This window comes from Lupinus angustifolius, chromosome LG17 (genome assembly GCF_001865875.1).
Source record: "Lupinus angustifolius cultivar Tanjil chromosome LG17, LupAngTanjil_v1.0, whole genome shotgun sequence".
NCBI lineage: Eukaryota > Viridiplantae > Streptophyta > Magnoliopsida > Fabales > Fabaceae > Lupinus > Lupinus angustifolius.
Window position 1 is genome coordinate 779,391 of NC_032025.1, and position 18,703 is coordinate 798,093.

Sequence of the window (18,703 nt, forward strand, 5' to 3'; positions counted from 1 at the left end):
GCAACCAAAGTATTAAACTACTGTTGCTCACTCAGACAAACTAACATCACATAGCAAAAAATAAAAAAATATCTATATCAGTAACCATGCAAGGCTCAAAACTGTACCAGCAACAGAAGAAAATCCTTTAAAAACAATAATTTGCTTGAAAGTGTAATTGATAGAGAAAACGAAAAACTTTTAAGGTATAATCTAAATTAAATTAGAACTCAAATTGACCAATTTAGAAAATCTCCCTACTTGTAAAAAGGATGGAATTGTCAAATTAGCAACTCGGATTTTACAATGCTTGTTGCTCTGAGTACTTTACTATAAACTACTCCAGGATTTTCTGTCTTTTGCTTGATATGCCCAGAGTTTTTTCTCCATCTACTTTTGCAGACATGCTTGCAGTTTCACTAGTTTTTTTGTTTGAGGCTGAATTATTTCTTTTTCTCTTCTTCCCTCCTAACAAGGTTGGAGTGCCTGTACTCGATGGAGTCACTGGACTACCATGAATGAAGGCCATGTGCTTGATGGGCTTTGTAGAAAGTTTCGAATTTGAAAATGATTTGCGCTTTGATTTAGGTTTTGATGGGTATAATCCTTTTAGATATCCAATAGGGGTACCTCTCATCAAATTCTGGTGCAAACAGAAATGACACTTGAACACTACATTGTTCTGAGTGTTGTTATTACCATAATTGTTGTGCTTACGCTTGACCTTTGATCGATCCTTCTCTATTCGTACAGTTGAATTTAAACCAGGATGAAGTGCAGTTTCACATCTGCAGAATAGTCAAACGATGATCAGGGCTGATAAACATGTTTCATATTCAATCTTATGAAGTCTCCTTCCAAGTATCAACTATTTCAAGATAATATAAGAACTGAGTAATGTCTAACACAAATAAGAACCAAAGAAAGAGTCTTTGTCAGCATTTTAGAAGTAGCTTCAAACATTTTCGAGGTATTAGATCTTCTCTCATATATCATTTCTCTGATTCAATCAAAATACACTAATAGCTAAATATAAGAAAATGCTTTGATAATGTACCACATGGATGCTAATATTAACACTGTATCATGTCAACATCAAGTACTTTCCCACTTGGTGGGCTACTTTAATCAAATGACCTACAATAAAACATGTCTATAGATACACCACTAACATATATATCAATCCTTCTTAGTAGTTATGTAATTTGCATATAGTTTTTCTTACTATTCCTTCATCTCTTGCCATTGGGTTATCTTCTATGTAATTCATCCTCTTAATGGGACTTCTATACATTTCCTCCACACATGAGAAACCACCTAAGGTGAGATTCTACAATATTTTCTATTATAAGGGCCCTTTGTTTGATTAAAAAAAAGTGATTTAGATTATATAAGTTAAGTAACTTATTTTTTTTATAGATTTTGGTGTAAAAATTTGGTTAAAATCAAACTAATCATGGGTTCTATGCTCTTTTTTTCCTCTTCTATAAACCCAATTACAATTTAAAGGTACTCAAAGTAGATTATGGAAAATAAAAGGTTTATAAACAAACCTCTGGCAAGTAAGAAAGGAAGGATCATTTGGCAATCCCATAGCCTCTCCCATATTGGCCACCTGGTGGCAATAGAAGGCACCCAAAGAGGGTATAGGAGCCTCAGTAGTGGCCCACAATGCTAATTGTTTCAAGTGGTTGAACCTCATCATTGACTTGACATTAGTGGATGGTCTTGTTTGTATGCCTTCTTCCCTTGGAAAGTTTCTGGGTCCTCCTTTGTTCATGTCTATGAGGAATTTCGTCGAACACCTGCTATGCATAGATGTTTAGGCTTCCAACATAATCATATAGTCAAATAGCGAAATAGAAATGAATCAAAAATCAATTTTGAAAAGATGAAAATACCTCACAATCGAATCTACAGGTGGGTATCCAGATTCCAAAGGTTGAAATTTTGAAAAAGCTGTTTTTGTCTCAGTGTTGCGAATATGAATGGGGATTTGATTTTACAAATTAGGTTGGGTTGGGTCCAAGCCCATTTTTCATTTGAATTGACCCACCGTGGCTAAGAGCTCAATTTAAAAATAATAATCATTTTAAATTTATTTGGTTAGGCTTTTATATAAATAAATAAATAAATAAAACACCTCCTAAAATTAACTGTTCTAGGAAAGCTCCATTTATGTAGCTTTTGGGGAAAAGGTTTTTTTTCCTTGAAGTGAAATCACTTCTCAGACTTATAACCAAATAGAACATAAGTTCTGATTTTACAAAAAGTACCGGGTGGATAGAGATTCTATCAAGTATTCAATTTTTATATATTTTATTAAAAAATTAGAATATATTCTTATATTTAGTATACTTTAGTTTCTATCTTTTTTACTTAATGATATATAAATTCTAGGAATTCAAGAAAAAAATCAATGAATTGCAAAAAACTTTTTATGAATTGAAAGAGTTTCAAGACATATGTATTAAAAATAGAGTTTTTGTTGAAACATAGTTTATTGACAACTATTAATAAGAGTTTTCTATACTATTTAAAATTAGTGCAAGCTACAGTTACATCCAAAAATGAATATCAAAACTAAGTAAATAGAATGATACAAATATTTGTTTCCCACATTGTGACCCTTATTATTGGATTTGAATCTAATGAAAAAAGTGAAAGTGGAAATAGATGATTGGATTGAAGTATGTTCTTGTTGTTCATGATCATCACCGATAGCCGACATCAAAGGTTTCACCGAACAACACTTGTCAACCACTCTCAATAACATAAGCTCTTCCAACAGTTTTACGTGCCATTCATTACGAGGACACGTGGATCACAACCAAAACCATATATATATATACTTTACATTCAAACCTCTTATCCATAATTCCTCTCTACTCTATTTCATTCTCCTTCATTTGGGTGCAATGGAACTTATATACCAGAAATGGATATCAAGAAGTATGGTTTTGGAGAAAGTGGAGTCAACACTAAAGGAAGATAGCACTTTTAATTTGTCTTCCATATCTTATGATCACTATTTGCACAAAGGAAGATGCAGAAGAGGTCATAGAGTTATTGTTGCTAGTGGTCCAGCAACAGAAGCTCCTGTTTTTGCCACAAAGCCTTTGAAAAAAGATGATCTCATTCATTACTTTGTATCTGGTTGCAAGCCCAAACAAAAGTGGAGGTTACCTAGTTACATGTTCACATCATTCTAGATGATGTGTACTCACCTGTCCCAAATGGTGTCTCATTGTCTGTCCCAAACCAATTATATATTGACACGTGAAAAGAAAAATAAAAAGTAATAAAATGTAGTACTCTGATGACTTGGGACATGGAGTACGATACTGTTTGGGACAGGTGATCTTTGTCCGTGTACTTACATAATTTACCTTAATTACCTAACTTGTGTATGGTATTTGCAGAATAGGTACTGAGCATGAGAAGTTTGGCTTTGAGTTTGAAACTTTGCATCCTATTAATTACAAACAAATAACATCTTTGCTTAATGGCATTGCTTTGAGGTTTGATTGGGATAAAATCATGGAAGGTGACAACATCATAGGACTCAAAAAGGTAACTTGAATACATGTAGTGCATGTTTGGTTTCACTTTCTAGCCAAAAGCTACAACTAGTAGCATTGAGCTAACATGATTTTGAACCTTTCAATCTTTGGTTCATACTTGCATGACATTGATGAATTATTGCTCTAGGGAAAGCAAAGCATATCATTAGAGCCTGGTGGCCAGTTAGAGCTTAGTGGCATGCCTTTGAAAACATTGCATCAAACTTATGATGAGATTAATTCACACCTCTATCAGGTTAGTAAATGCAAAAGTTATTTGTTGAAACATGCAATGTGTTACTGAGAACAATATCACATGTGTTTTTTGAAGGCTGTTCTGGCTAAGTGATTAAAAACAATATCACATTTTATACACACCTCAAGTGATAAATCACAATGTATTGTTTGATAGGCTAAAACAGTTGCAGAAGAAATGGGAATTGGATTTTTGGGTTTAGGCTTCCAACCTAAATGGAGAGTGGAAGACATACCTAGAGTACCTAAGGTAATATTTACCATGTTGTATATGTTGTTGTACATCTTTAGCATTGTTTTAAATTAATGATCTTTCTAACAACAAGACGTTGGTCCAATGGTCCAATGGTATAAGGCCCCACTGGATCCCAAGGTCGAGAGTTAGACTCTTGGGAGCGACACTTGTTGGAAGAAACAACTACGACCCCGAAAGGGATTAGTTCCTTCAAAAGAATAGTACCCAAAAAAAATTTAATGATATTTCTGATTGCTGGACTTCTTTGCTGCTATTTTGTTTCTCAATTGTTATATTCATTATGTTTGTGCTCTTCTACTGCACAACTTTTTCACAGTTATATTCTTTTGTGATTTCTCAAAATTTCACTTCTAGATACCTTCTTGCAGGTACGATATAACATTATGCAAAATTACTTCCATAATTTTGGCTTACCTGGAATTGAACCTTTGTTAATGACATGCTCTGTTCAGGTAAGATTAACACAATTACTAGGAATACCCTACTAATAATTTTTGTAATGTAGGTACTTTAGAAAATTTATCCCCTTCTTTATGGTTAGTAATAGTATAATAACATAAGTTAATCATGGTTTCAGGTGAATTTGGACTTCAGTTCTGAAGCAGATATGATAAAGAAAATGCGCGCTAGTATTGCGTTACAGCCGGTAAGAAATTATGGTTCATCATCCTAATGTTAATAAAAGTTTCCTGATTGCTATAGTGTGTAACTTGTGTAACAATTAAAACAGTTGGCTGCAGCCTTATTTGCAAATTCACCCTTCACAGAAGGAATTTCTAATGGTTATCGCAGCATAAGAAGGTGTGTGAAAAATTATTGTTCAACTTTCACCCAATGATTTGTTTTCTAGTCTGCATTAAACTTTTTTCTTGTGCTTAAACAGCCATAAGGTGGACCAACTTGACAAATGTCGCACCGGCATGATTCCCTTTGTTTTTTATGACACATTTGGGTATGCTTTCTTTTATAAAATTTACTTCTTAATGTTATTAGAGTGTTTCCCTTTCAAATCATTATGATCCATTAGAAGAAATTATTCATTGAATAATACTGTCATGGAAGATTTTAAATGTTTCTTACAAGTGCTTGAGATCTGTTAACACATTTAAGGTATAGGACATTGAATGGAATGAATAATTTATTTACCTGTTTAGCATGATTTATATTGTTTTTCTTCTGGTAGGTTTGAGCAGTATGTTGATTATGCTCTCGATGTGCCGATGATGTTTGTTTATCGAAACAACAAGTATATCGACTGTGGTGGCATGTCATTCCGGGTTATCTTCTGTTCTTATCTCTCAAATCCTTCAATGTTGTTTAACCACATGTTAAGAACTATTCTTATGAAGATGTAAGTTGGTGATTTCTGCAGCAAATTTGTTCTTAGTTGATGCATTGTTATGCAGGACTTCATGGCAGGTAAACTCCCTGCTATTCCAGGCCAAGTGCCAACTCTCAGTGACTGGGAGAATCATCTTACAACCATATTTCCTGAGGTTGAGACTTACTATCACTAACAACATTAAGGATTTTGAGTATCTCTAAATGTCGGTTGCGGCGCCGGCTAAGTTGGCCACTGTTAAATTTGTTTAGGTCAGGCTAAAGAGATACATGGAAATGAGGGGTGCTGATGGAGGGCCTTTAAACATGTTATGTGCCTTGCCAGCTTTTTGGGTAATTGATCTATCTTTGAACTGCATATTACAATAACATTCATCTTACAGATATTTTCTTCTTTTGAGCTATAAAGAACATCACATAATTGGATTTAAGTATCAAAGGTTATGAAGCTTGCTTGATAAGGTATGTAATGGGAGGTTATGAAATGTTTACATGCCCATGTATGTATCAAGAAACTATAAGTTGAGAACCAACGAATGTTGGTTTAAGTGGTACATGCTTGATTTCTTTTAAGCAATGTCTCAAGTTCGAGTCTTTTGGATGGAAAAAATACACGTTGGGAGAGTTAGCCCCACATATTGAATGTTCCCGTGGAAAACAAAAAAAACTATATGGTGAGAGATGTGGTCTTACATATTTGCCCTTTTCCTCATCATCTCATAATAACATTTTCATATTATACTAAGTCCTAATGAAGTTCATCAATCTTCATATGCTGTCATAGTTAAATGTGGTTACATTTCCAATGTCAGGTAGGTTTACTATATGATGAGGTATCACTACATAATGTTCTAGATATGATTGCTGATTGGACCCCTGAAGACATGCAGAATATGAGGAATAAGGTAATGGAAAATATCAAACCAAACATTTATGTTCATTGGAAAAATCTACTCTTGCTAAATGCAGACATTGTGCTAGCCTTATTCTCTAAACTACAACCTAATATTTATAACTTGCAAATCTAGGTTCCTATCACTGGTTTAAGGACACCATTTCATGGTAGAATGCTGCTACATGTTGCCGAGGATGTTTTGAAGTGGGCAAAGGTTTCTTAAATGTTGATCATGCTAATTGTTTTGTTGATTTTATTATCTTACAAGTCTGAAACTGGGTCTATAATATAGTATTTTTTGCAGGATGGCTTAGACAGGAGATGCTTAAATGAATCCATTTTTCTTGACCCATTGAAGGAAGTGGTTACAACAGGTATATAAGTTTAGGGTGCGATCTTCTGTTCCAAAAAGCGTATCACTCCAAGTAATACTGCTTGTGATTGATCAAAAAATATTTAATCATTAAATTTTTAACTTAAATATATTTTTTCAACCAATCATAAACAATGACATATTATTCTGGGAGAATAGATGTTTGCGAGTTTTATTTTTCATTTGTTAATGTGGCATATAATTACATGCATTATACCATGGGCAGGTTCAACACCAGCTGATAAACTTTTGAAGATGTATAATAAAAAGTGGGGAAACAACATAGATCATGTATTTAGAGAGTGTTGCTACTAAGATACATGAAGAAGAGGATTCAGATTTGAAATAAGAGCTTCATGCAAAATGTTGACTTGCATGCAACTTTTTACAATGTTGACTTTATAGCTTTAATATGTCTCTGTTTATTATCATCAATAAAGGAATGTAGAATATGCATAACTTATGGTTTGACTAAATTGCTTTGTTCAGTCACATGTAATTGGCAAGAAACATTTTGTTTTGAATCTCTGAGGAAAGATTAACTTTATGGTTCTATTATGATAATAAAGCATGACTATAAAAAACAACTTATTAGTGGGTAATATAAAACAAATTATTCATTAACTATTTCTGCTCCTCTTGTCAAATGTCTAATCAACTAGACTCAATTATTTAAAGGAGTCCACAAATTTGTTTAAGCTTTATATTAAGAACTCTTGAGTCACTCTTGGTGAATATTTAATTATGTTCAAAATTTTACATTACTTTTTTTATAGTGGAAACTGATCTTATGAATTATGCAATGTGTTGTTAGTTTTTTTTAGTTCTTGGGACCTTCAATCTTTTGGATAAATAATTCGTAGTTATCTCTTACAAAAAGGTTATTATGTGAGTCGAATAATGACCTTTAGTTTTGAAAGATATTACGAATTGTAACTTTGTCTTATTATTAAACCAATGTCATTTTGCAAAATCTAATCCAAGGATTGTGTATGAAGAAAAAAACTCAACTAAAATCACTATATGATACACACTTCCTTATTTATTTTCCATCATATGCAACTATTGCATGAATATGCAACTATTGCATGAATAACTAACTATGAATGAACAATATTATGGGCTACATTAGAACCATGATATTTTTGTAATATATTAATTCTTCAAAAGAAAACCCACTTTGGATTCCTTTAGCAATATCCCAACCACTGAGTAATTGAACATGAAAATAGTTGTATTGAGAAAAAGACAGGTTGCCAAGGAAACAATGATGTCCCTAATAATTGAATTTCATATCCTCTGTCAAGATACTCCTTTGATTCACTAGGACCCTTAAATCATTAACAATGTATACAGTTTCATCTCCAGTGAGTAACTGAGAATTATTAATTGAATTCCACCTAAAATTGACATGCCTTAGTTCTTTATTTTTGTAGCATATTGGAATTATGTTATTACCAACATATAAAATAGTAATATTTTGAGAGTCAGACTCCTCTCTATATTATTGTAGATGACAGTTAAGTTTTTTAGCGTATTTTTAAGGACAAATATGTAATAACAATGTAAAATAAGGAGATAAAAGTATTATTGTCTTTTAGTTTTTTTTATGTATTTTCAATTAACTGGCCTCTCCGGTGATGGAGACGAGTCTCACTCTTGTTTTGGATGGTTGGTCTTAGTCTAGTAAATGAGGTGATGAAAACTCATTGTCAAATCACTGTGGAAAAGCAAGGTGACCAAACTAGGAAATGGACAATTTTGCAAACCCATTGAACAGATGGGATATCAACTTATCAAGTGGTTGGAAGGATTGATCATTTAGATCAACAATCATTTGTTTCACACCATTTTCCCCCTCATAAACCTCTTTTCAGAATTTTTTTTGAGGTAAATTATAATGATTATAAAACATAATTATGTCAAGATATTGGCATAGTGGTGTAAGGCCCCATTAGATCCATATGATGACCAAAAGAGTAATGGTTCATTTCTAGGAGCGACACTTATTAGGAGGGGTAGTCAGAACCTGAAAAAGATTAATTTCTTAGAGATACCCTTGATAGTATAAAAAACACATAATTATGATATTTAGTGTCATAAGAGGAATAACAGTTAGGAATTCAATGTAAGTTAACTTTGCATGATAAAAAGGAAACTCAATCTCAACAATATAATCACTTTCCCATAAATTTTCTTACTCAAATGTCATTCTGACACAAACAAAGATCACTTGTTCCAAATCGTGTCTTATTCTCTATTTTGGGTGACAATATATAATTGGTCTAGGACAAAGAACGAAATACAGTTGAGAACAAATGATGTCTACCATTCTCACACTAGTTAAAGACAATACTTTAAACTAGAGGTGCAAGTTGATATTTTCCAAATAAGATAGCTATGTATAGCTAGCAAAAGACTACATTATTAAGGATAGTGATGCTTTCTTATCCAGCTCATGAGTGTAGTTGGAGTTTGACATGGCCTCCTCCCAACAAACCCACATGAGCTTCTTAATTGAATTTATTTATTTTCCATTTGACAGAAAGAGAAGTACCAATAATCAGGGAGCAAATCTTCCGTCTTACAATTTATGTCACTCCATGTGCTATGAACTGTGATTCGTCAAAAAAAAGACTTAATAATTAAACTTTTAACTTCAATACAATTTTTCAACCAATCACAGTTCATGGTACGTAGAGCGACACATATTGTGGTAAAAGGAAATGTGCACCCCAATAATACTAGTACCAAACTTGTCATCTTATCCCTCTTATATTGCATCTACAAAAGGCCCTCCATTCATTATTTTTGTTACATAACATCAAGGACACACACTCTTTGAAGAAAAAGAATGAGAGAAATCCTTCACATTCAAGCAGGACAATGTGGCAACCAAATTGGAGGAAAGTTCTGGGAGGTTGTGTGTGATGAACATGGGATAGATCAAAGTGGAAATTATGTTGGAAACTCACACCTTCAACTAGAGAGAGTTAATGTTTACTATAATGAAGCAAGTGGTGGACGCTATGTTCCTAGAGCAGTGCTCATGGACCTTGAACCAGGGACCATGGACAGTTTACGTTCTGGTCCTTATGGAAAAATATTTAGACCTGATAACTTTGTGTTTGGACAAAATGGTGCTGGAAACAATTGGGCTAAAGGGCATTACACTGAGGGAGCAGAGCTTATTGATTCTGTTCTCGATGTCGTTCGCAAAGAAGCTGAGAACTGTGATTGCTTGCAAGGTAAGTTAGTACTTTGTTCCATTCATTAGTTCATCTGCTCATTAAATTTCTATGCATTGAGAATTCTTATGTATATCGACACGGGCGCGTTTGAGTAAACAACTCGATCAAATGGTTAAGAGCTTGAAGTTGTACTTCATAAGTTGTTTTTATAAGCCCGAGTAAGTTCGTCGTAAACTCTTTCAAATGCCCCTACATCTGGTCCAAATTCTTCAGCAAGTTTTAAGCTTTGAACTTGTTTATGGCTTTATATAGGAATGATAATGATCATATCTTAATTGTTGTTACATGGTTGAGTTTCAGGCTTCCAAGTCTGTCACTCACTGGGAGGTGGAACTGGGTCTGGAATGGGAACGTTGTTGATCTCGAAGATCAGAGAGGAGTATCCTGATAGGATGATGTTGACTTTCTCAGTGTTTCCATCCCCTAAGGTCTCTGACACTGTGGTTGAACCCTATAATGCAACCCTCTCTGTTCATCAACTAGTTGAGAATGCTGATGAGTGCATGGTACTTGACAATGAGGCACTCTACGATATCTGTTTCCGAACTCTCAAGCTCACAAATCCGAGTTGTAAGTGTCATCGTTCCTCGCCTTTCACTTCTCATGAATAAGATTATAAGTAGTCTTGCAATTGCATCACTGAGGCAATTGCGGTTAAAGGAACGTAAACGCAATCGTGATCACAACTGTAATTGAAAATCATGTCCTGTATGTAATGTGCTTTACCTGGTTGTATTGTCTAACATAATATACATGAGAGTGACTGATATGTGTGTGTTGCACAGTTGGTGATCTCAACCATTTGATCTCAACAACAATGAGTGGAGTAACATGCTGTCTTCGCTTTCCCGGCCAACTCAACTCCGATCTCCGCAAACTAGCTGTGAATCTCATCCCTTTCCCACGTCTACACTTTTTCATGGTTGGTTTCGCTCCTTTAACATCCCGTGGCTCCCAAAAGTACAGAGCTCTCACCATTCCTGAACTTACACAACAAATGTGGGATTCGAAAAACATGATGTGTGCTGCAGATCCAAGACATGGAAGGTACCTAACAGCCTCAGCCATGTTCCGTGGCAAAATGAGCACCAAGGAAGTCGATGAACAAATGATAAACGTGCAGAACAAGAACTCATCCTACTTTGTTGAATGGATACCAAACAATGTGAAATCAAGTGTTTGTGATATACCACCAACTGGTTTATCCATGTCATCCACATTCATGGGGAATTCTACGTCGATCCAAGAGATGTTTAGGCGTGTTTCGGAGCAATTCACGGTCATGTTTAAGAGAAAGGCTTTCTTACATTGGTACACTGGAGAAGGAATGGATGAGATGGAATTCACTGAGGCTGAGAGTAACATGAATGACTTGGTAGCTGAGTATCAACAGTATCAAGATGCAGCAGCAGTGGAAGAAGAAGATTTTGATGAAGAGGAAGAAGAATCTGCATGAGCATATATGAGAAGAGGAAGAATGTGTGCAAAGGTTGTCTTGTCTATTCAATTATGTTCTTATTTTTTCATGTTTATCTTTCTTTTGGGCTATTTGTTATGAGTTTTGTTAAGTTAATGTCTTCTGGTTGGAATTATAAATGCTTGCTCTTTGGAATATCAACTAAACTTCAAATTTGTGGCTTTTAGTACATATTTATTATGGTATAATCACAGGTCTGTTTCTGTGCAACCACAAACTCCATAGCCAGATTTACCACATACTCCCTCCATTATGAGCAAATATAAAGAACATGTGATATTGTGTCAAAACTACCCTTGTTAAGTTTTTACACTTTCTCTTTTTAATGTGTAGTCCATTTGATTTTCAAGTAAATTCTCTTATGCAATAAATATCAACTAGTGGTAACTTAGTGATTGTAGTAACATTATTTGCATTTATACAAAGTCGGAGGGATAAAGATTTGGTTGTTGTTGGATATAAAATCGGAGGGAGTAATATAGACTGAATTATTATTTGGTCAAGTGGAGGAGAGAAAGGAGGAAAAGCAAGCAATTGAGAGGATTAAAAAATCCTTGGTTACATTGAATCATTGGTGCCACATTTAATCATGGATGTGAAACCAAATGGTTATTCAATAATTTATTAGATACCAAATCATTACAACATGCAAATATGGCCTATGACAGCTATAATCCAATTTGCTCTGAAAATAAAATTACAAGCAAAACACCATCATTTGATATTCACCCGACAAATCGAAGACATAAACACACAAATCCTGGGAGCAACACTTGTTGGGAGGGATAGTCACGCACCCTAAAGGGATTAGTTCCTTACCCAAAGGGTGAGGGGATACCCTTGGTTTTACAAAAAAAACACAAATATGTCATTTACATCAAACTATGAACCAGTCATCCACAAGTATTAACCACTCTCAACTACTTTCTGTTTTTCTTCCATTCCAAGGTAGAACCCTTTTTGAGTGCTGCTTTGGCCTCCTCCTCCCTTCCCAGTGCAAAAAGAGCCACAGCTTGTAAATAAGATGCAAGTGACCAGTGAAGATATATTTCTTGTGCCTGCAGTGCAGCATTAAGTGCTTCTTCCGGCACATCGTTCATGAGATAACATAGACTACTGCGGGCATAAACTGTTGGAGAAACCATAGATCCAATTTCAATGAACTGCAATGCACACAAAATCATCAGTTACATGTCCTAAATGATCCACTATAGTTTGTATTTGAATATAACACAATCCATGGCATCATTCGCGATATCTTATTTTCTTTTCAACTTGGCTATAACTGTAAGGCTATAAAATATAGTCTTCAATCACCTTTTATAAATCTAGCAGTACAATATTTCAAAACTCCTTTCCATGTTGAGCAAGGAATTTTGTAACATTTTTCTATTATGAAATTAATTAGCATCTTCGAACTCTTGTTATTACATCCACCACGCAAGAAGAGGTCGGAAAGTTGCTATATACTGATAACAGTATTCAATATAACAAACTTAAAGAGACATATACTTCCTAACCTCTGTGTAGCTATTAATTGCTGTCTTGAAGTCCTTATGCCTAAAAGCAGCATCACCCTTCTTCTTCGAGTTCAACGCCTTTTGCAATTGGTCGACCCATATTTGGAATCCTAGCTATCGGGCATGAAAATTAATAATAATCAGGAGAAAAAAATGCAGAACTTAATCTAACTACAAAACAAGTCAGTGATGAAAGAAATCACATTTTTTTGACAGAATATCGGTATTCAAACTTCAACAGATAAGGGACAATTAACTATAAAAAATGAAAAAACAGAAGCAATGATGAATTATTTCAGGCTCAAACATAACCTTGCATTGACTCCCCATTCCAGACATGCTAAAAAGATTGAAAAACAATCGATGTAAAAGGAAAGAATGAGAATGAACCAAAAGCTTTAAATAGTTTATAACAGCTTCTACAATTCATGTATCATAAACAAACCTCAGTTGCAGTACCCTCTTCATCATCTTTATACCCAATCTTCATCATCACTTCATGTATAGCAGTCAAATCCATTTTTACACAAGCTTCACCGAGCGGAGAAAGGGGTAAAGCATCAGCATCAAATGGTATAGGCATTAGCACATGAGAGGGAACCTGAAAAAAAATGCAATCAAATTTCATTCCAGCTTACTAAAATCTGATTTCAATTCTCGGAAAAGATCAAAACCACTGGCTTCAGAATATAAACCGTTGATGATGACAGTAGAATAGAGAAAGATACGTAAATAAAAATTCTGCACATTCAGTTCAGTCCTAGAAAGACCAATCTTCCAGCATTCCTCAACTTGTTACTCTCATTCAAAGTATGAAGTTCAGCAATCCTTATGTTGATGAAAACATTTGTGGAATAACTAACCTCGGAATCCTTCTGTAGAGGTATTAAAGCTGAGACCAATGACTTGGGATTAGGGCGCTCTTGTGGTTCAGATTGTAAACAATGTGCAGCCAGACACAGTAAGTCGATTCGCTCGTCATTTGAAAGTTGGCCTTCTAAACAAGAATCTGTTAGAATCAGACCATTCTTGTCGCTAAACTGGTCAAGTGCCTGAAATATGCAAGTAAATGTTAGATTTACAACTAAACCAAAACCAGTACTGAATGCTCTCAAGCAAATAAACAAAAAAGCGGCTATTTAATATTAACAAGAGGTATGCATTTTCACATTACAATAAAGAATTACAAGCATGCACTGTTGATATGTGGAGAACTTGATGTTGTTGGAGCATGAGAGTACAATTTCATTTAACTGCGACACTATGCTTGGTTTTCATAACCATTTTTAACAAGGAAATGACTTACGTAGCGTGGAGGAATATGTTTTCCACTGAGAAGGTCAAGCAAAAGCGTCCCAAAGCTATAAGTTACACATTCTGGAGAAACTCTACCTGTATAACAGTAAAAAGAAGTAAGACAAATATCGTTATAAGACTAAAACATTAATCTAGGAACAATGGAATTATTATTGTAATCTAAGAACCAACATTTCTGGGAGAGCGTAATTATCGTGATCTAAGACTAAAATAGTATCGCAGTCAAAAATCACATCCAGTTAATTCCTCTTAAGTCTTATCAAACAAAAAGCGAGAAAACATTCATCATAAATGATAATGAAGATTCCAGAAGTAAAATATTGAAGAGCTTTTATGCAGAGACATTTTTGCTACAAGGGATGAAAACCATATCATATCACAATATGCCCAGATGACTTATACCTGACATCAAGTTTAGCTCCAAGCAAGAGACTTTCATGCACACTATACCATATAAAGACTTGTAATATTTTATTTTCATTAATAAAAGCATAAAAGAAAAAGTAGAACAAAATAAATTTAAAAGCAACCACAACCGAGGCTCACTTTGCATCTCCGGAATTCTGCACAGGAAACCGTGTGCAGTTATGCCTTAAGCAAGAATGAGTAGTATGCTAGTTGAACAGATTTGTGACAAAGCAAGACCATAATCAACATAGAAACTTCTACCAATTATGCTACAGTCCCATTTTCTCAGTCTCACAGCTCAGTACCCTTTATGTTAGCAAAAAGTACAAAAGAGAGAAGAGGACTAGAAATAACAGTGAAGACCGAGGAGAGAAGAACAGTAAATTAGTATATTTATGGTACTGAAGTTCAACCACCAAACACAGACATAGAAGGTCAAATAATATACAATCCTAATTTGAAAGGAAACATATTTCTTGTTGAAGGAGCTACCTGTCTTCACATACTCAGGTGGAGTAAATGCCAGGTTTGTGCTGTAACTTTTCCCAACTTGACTGTTTTTCATCAGACCAAAGCATGAGAGCCTAGGATTGGCTTCCTGAATAAGAGCAAAAAAGGACGGTCAAAACTTATTATTCGGGATTTCGGGGATTAAAACATGAAAGTTTACATCTATCCCAGTCTTACCTGTTCTAAAAACAATGGAATACAATTTCATGTAGGTCTCATGGCTATCTTTCTATTGGATATACTGCAATAAAGGTGATTCCTAGGTCCAATGATATGTTATTTGTGAAATATGCTTCATTTCAATTTTCCTTATTTTCAATTTAACAGGCATATGGGAAAGTCATGCAATGACTGGCCAATAAATGCATTTAGTCTTGGATCTTTATGCAACTTAAATCTTATTTGTCTATGCATTCATCTTATGCTGTGAAAATTTTGGAGTGAGTCCAAATCCAAATACTATTAGATTTTCAACTCTATTTTTATGCTATAATGCCTTATCCTTGGATAAGTAATGTTTTAGGTGTAAAAATATACTTGGTGAAAATCCTTTGTTATGGTTCTTATTCACTTTAGTCTGAACCATTTTCTTCAATGTGTCTCTCTACCCTAACTCATTTTCTCCTGCAGACACCTTCATAAACTCTCCCTCAAACACCAATTCATTTTTTATTGATTCTAGCCCAAAACCTATGAAACTCTACTCCAAATTTTATTGCTATAGTTCCAGCAATGAAAGACCCCTCCCCAAATTGTTTCTCAATCACATCATATTTGTTGATTTCACAATTTTTTTGTAGTTCTGCTTTTGACAATGATTGCTTCAAGTTTATATCTTTTAGTCCCCTCAATCAATGTTAATCACAACATAGATAAAGGAAATGAGCTTACGTTATCGAAAAGAACTCTGTAAGCATTTAGATCATGATACACTGCACATCCTTTGCTGGTACAGTATTCTAGAGCTTGGGCAACGCGCAACGCAACTCTCATTCGCATTGTCCAGTTCATGGGCTGATATTCCCCTAAATAATCATGTAACCCTATGTTAAAAGAAAAGCCGCGTAACTCTACTCAATAGAATGATAAGCCATATTGATCATTGAGGGAAAGTTGAGAATTACAGTTGAGAGTAAATAGTGATTAGTATAAGTAAGCAATTGAGAGTGTTAACAGTAAAAATAAAGGCGGCATCACGAGGCTCCCTCCCACTTATTGGGATCTGTTGAGGGTAAACATACACAGCCTTAATCACATTGTTCATAGGATTTAAACTAGTAATGTCATAGTTACTAAGCAACAACGAACAACCTTATCGTTGTGTCAAACTCCTAGAGTGTTAGTCTCACGTTTGAAATAAAACCTAGCAAAATGTAAAAGTTAGCACATGGAATCTGAACTATTGGACAGTTTTGTACTTACAATGGAACAAGTGGTTTGCCAAAGTATCATTGGGCATATATTCTGCAACAAGTAGCCTATTATCAGCTTCGCAACAACATCCGAGCAGGTTCGCCAATCGTTGGTTCCTTAGCTGACCAACAACCCTGGCTTCTTCCTGGTAAAGAGGGGAAGAGACTTAATGAGTTAAGCTAATAATCAAAAGCCATTTTTCTCAAAATGGTTAAAATCACTTAAATTGGCAGTATATGCAAATGTCACATGGAAAAAGAAAATTTTAGGTTGATATTTATGTATTTTTCTCTACTAATTCAATTTTTTGATTAAGGACAATAGAGACATGAACACTTATATCTATTGTACAAAGTGTTAGCACATGAATAACAAATGCTTACAAAAAATTGCATGGAATCTGGCCATGCAGATTTATTGAACCGTTTGACAGCAATTTCCACTTCATTAGCAAGTGTCCCCTTATAGATTACATTTGGAGCTTTTTCTCCATGCACAGAAACTATCTTTTCTTCTGCAAAACCAGAGGTAGCCTTCCAAAGTTCATCAAACTTGTACATACGAAATCGCTTCAAGTCGTTGGTCCCACTTTTATCTTCAATTTCTGAAGAGGAAAATACAAAATCAGCAATTTCAATCACTTAGCAGAAAGTACCACAAATAAAGAGTTATGTTATCTGAAAATCAAACTTTAAACATCATATCCGAGACCGTATACATTTATCTCTATGCATGCATGCGAAAACAAAAGTTGTCCAATATGTAGCCTATAGAGATAAATCACCTAACGGTACCCGCACCTATCTGCAGGTACCCATATGGATAGCGGATATTTTCGGGACTGGCGTGGGTACCCCACCACACATGTATCACCTACCGGTACAACCAATGTGGTCCTTGGTAGCTGGATCATTTTGTCCTGCACCCCAGCAGCATGCTAAGAACTTAGAGAACTTGTGACCCATTTCAATCCTATAATAATTCATCGAAAAATACAAGTTAGACACTTCAAATTCATCATAAAGTTCCTTTATTTTTGTTCAATTAAAACCATAGCATCAACATTGATACAAAACCTTGTAATGAATGAATCCAACAATCAAATTAGTTCCAAAACGAACATCGTTAAACCCTAAAAGCCAAAGCAAGAATTGATTTAAACACGCCATGCCATTCAGTCTAAATCATATGTGAAATTATTTTCTTCGAATTTTACTATATAATTGTGATTTTGGTTCCGTTCAGACAATGGTATCTATAAATTTATAATTAAAATCCTTAAATTTCATGTTTGAACATGCTAAGCGATTCAGTCAAAGTCATAAGAAAGTGAAAGGAACTTGTTCGTTTCTTTGTTCTGGTTTTACTATAATTTTGATTTTGGTTCCATTTTAACAACCGTATCTATAAAATTTATATTTAAAATCCTTAAATTCAATAAAATCGGTGGACAAGGAAAATGAAAGTTTTGTCAATTTCAATGGGAAGACTTGAAGATTTCAACTTTCTATGCTGCTATTGTTATATTTTGTTAACTAAATATTCATTTTAGTCTATTGTGTTTTTTTATTTTACTATTTTAATTTTTTTAAAGAAGAAAATTCCTAAAATGGTCACCAAATTTTTTAAATATGGGTTAAATTAGTTATTTTTAGTATGTTTTACAACACTTTGTTGGACTAATTTGACCCAAAAAGAACTAATTTAACTTACATTTAAAAAAATTGAAACTATTTTATGTTTTTTCTATTTTGGAAGATTAAACTAATAAGATCGAAAAAGATGAGGGACTAAAATGAATATTTAATCTATTTTATTTTAAACAACCTACTAAACTTTTATTATTTTGAAAGTGTGTTTGAAATTTAGTATTGATCTATAATTATTTATTGAATTGTTGTTTAACCTTGCATGTAAAAGAAGATATTTTAAGGCATGCAATTCTGTTTCTTTTCTCTTCAAATTAAGTAGTCTTAAATCAGGTCAACTAAAATGTTGCATTATTTTTTAATTTAAGTTGAAAATTGTTTAAATTATCTAAACAAGTTGGACATAAAGTATGCATCCTATTAACATGTGATATTTTAAAAGAGATATGAATCGATTCTTAGTTTTCAAAGTTGAATTTACTTTTTAACCATTAAA

General features: G+C 34.1%; 4 protein-coding genes across 6 annotated transcripts; 2 read left to right on the forward strand and 2 right to left on the reverse strand.

Annotated features, from left to right (window-relative positions):
• Positions 52-1,981, reverse strand: LOC109331369. Its single transcript, XM_019565807.1, has 3 exons — positions 1,881-1,981; positions 1,533-1,784; positions 52-767 (listed from the first exon to the last, which is right to left on the reverse strand). Exons 2-3 carry the CDS (start codon positions 1,757-1,759, stop codon positions 317-319), a joined length of 678 nt encoding a protein of 225 aa, XP_019421352.1. The 5' UTR covers positions 1,760-1,784; positions 1,881-1,981; the 3' UTR covers positions 52-316.
• On the forward strand, positions 2,899-7,163 carry LOC109331368 (glutamate--cysteine ligase, chloroplastic-like). Of its 2 annotated transcripts, none has more exons than XM_019565805.1 (15): positions 2,899-3,160; positions 3,402-3,552; positions 3,691-3,798; positions 3,955-4,047; positions 4,422-4,505; positions 4,631-4,699; positions 4,784-4,854; positions 4,937-5,005; positions 5,237-5,330; positions 5,460-5,549; positions 5,647-5,727; positions 6,207-6,299; positions 6,423-6,503; positions 6,594-6,663; positions 6,889-7,163. In XM_019565805.1, exons 1-15 carry the CDS (start codon positions 2,934-2,936, stop codon positions 6,975-6,977), a joined length of 1,470 nt encoding a protein of 489 aa, XP_019421350.1. In that variant the 5' UTR covers positions 2,899-2,933; the 3' UTR covers positions 6,978-7,163. The 2 variants fall into 2 exon arrangements, with proteins under 2 accessions (XP_019421350.1, XP_019421351.1); XM_019565806.1 differs by having other exon boundaries at positions 3,011-3,160; positions 3,407-3,552.
• Positions 9,405-11,575, forward strand: LOC109331237 (tubulin beta-3 chain-like). Of its 2 annotated transcripts, XR_002105761.1 has the most exons (4): positions 9,405-9,910; positions 10,214-10,483; positions 10,699-11,440; positions 11,473-11,554. XR_002105761.1 is itself a non-coding variant. In XM_019565615.1 (3 exons), exons 1-3 carry the CDS (start codon positions 9,517-9,519, stop codon positions 11,367-11,369), a joined length of 1,335 nt encoding a protein of 444 aa, XP_019421160.1. In that variant the 5' UTR covers positions 9,405-9,516; the 3' UTR covers positions 11,370-11,575. The 2 variants fall into 2 exon arrangements, 1 of the variants encoding a protein (XP_019421160.1); XM_019565615.1 differs by having other exon boundaries at positions 10,699-11,575.
• On the reverse strand, positions 12,016-17,231 carry LOC109331236 (probable serine/threonine-protein kinase At5g41260). The gene is made up of 9 exons (XM_019565614.1): positions 16,942-17,231; positions 16,568-16,703; positions 16,037-16,170; positions 15,128-15,233; positions 14,217-14,302; positions 13,774-13,962; positions 13,356-13,511; positions 12,911-13,024; positions 12,016-12,553 (listed from the first exon to the last, which is right to left on the reverse strand). The coding sequence occupies exons 1-9, from the start codon at positions 17,116-17,118 to the stop codon at positions 12,311-12,313; spliced, it is 1,341 nt and encodes a 446-aa protein (XP_019421159.1). The 5' UTR covers positions 17,119-17,231; the 3' UTR covers positions 12,016-12,310.

Bases quoted from the DNA above. Each gene is read 5' to 3' on its own strand.
- LOC109331237 (XM_019565615.1), top strand. From the start codon at position 9,517: ATGAGAGAAATCCTTCACATTCAAGCAGGACAATGTGGCAACCAAATT. The intron at 9,911-10,213 runs GTAAGTTAGTAC...GTTGAGTTTCAG, and splicing joins GAACTGTGATTGCTTGCAAG to GCTTCCAAGTCTGTCACTCA. The intron at 10,484-10,698 runs GTAAGTGTCATC...TGTGTTGCACAG, and splicing joins CAAGCTCACAAATCCGAGTT to TTGGTGATCTCAACCATTTG.
- LOC109331236 (XM_019565614.1), bottom strand. From the start codon at position 17,118: ATGTACAAGTTTGATGAACTTTGGAAGGCTACCTCTGGTTTTGCAGAA. The intron at 16,171-16,567 runs GTAAGTACAAAA...ATGATTATTTAG, and splicing joins GGCAAACCACTTGTTCCATT to GGGAATATCAGCCCATGAAC. The intron at 15,234-16,036 runs GTAAGCTCATTT...GCTCTTATTCAG, and splicing joins ACAGAGTTCTTTTCGATAAC to GAAGCCAATCCTAGGCTCTC.
- LOC109331369 (XM_019565807.1), bottom strand. From the start codon at position 1,759: ATGAACAAAGGAGGACCCAGAAACTTTCCAAGGGAAGAAGGCATACAA. The intron at 768-1,532 runs GTTTGTTTATAA...ACTATTCTGCAG, and splicing joins TCCTTTCTTACTTGCCAGAG to ATGTGAAACTGCACTTCATC.
- LOC109331368 (XM_019565805.1), top strand. From the start codon at position 2,934: ATGGTTTTGGAGAAAGTGGAGTCAACACTAAAGGAAGATAGCACTTTT. The intron at 5,728-6,206 runs GTAATTGATCTA...TTCCAATGTCAG, and splicing joins GTGCCTTGCCAGCTTTTTGG to GTAGGTTTACTATATGATGA. The intron at 6,504-6,593 runs GTTTCTTAAATG...TATTTTTTGCAG, and splicing joins ATGTTTTGAAGTGGGCAAAG to GATGGCTTAGACAGGAGATG.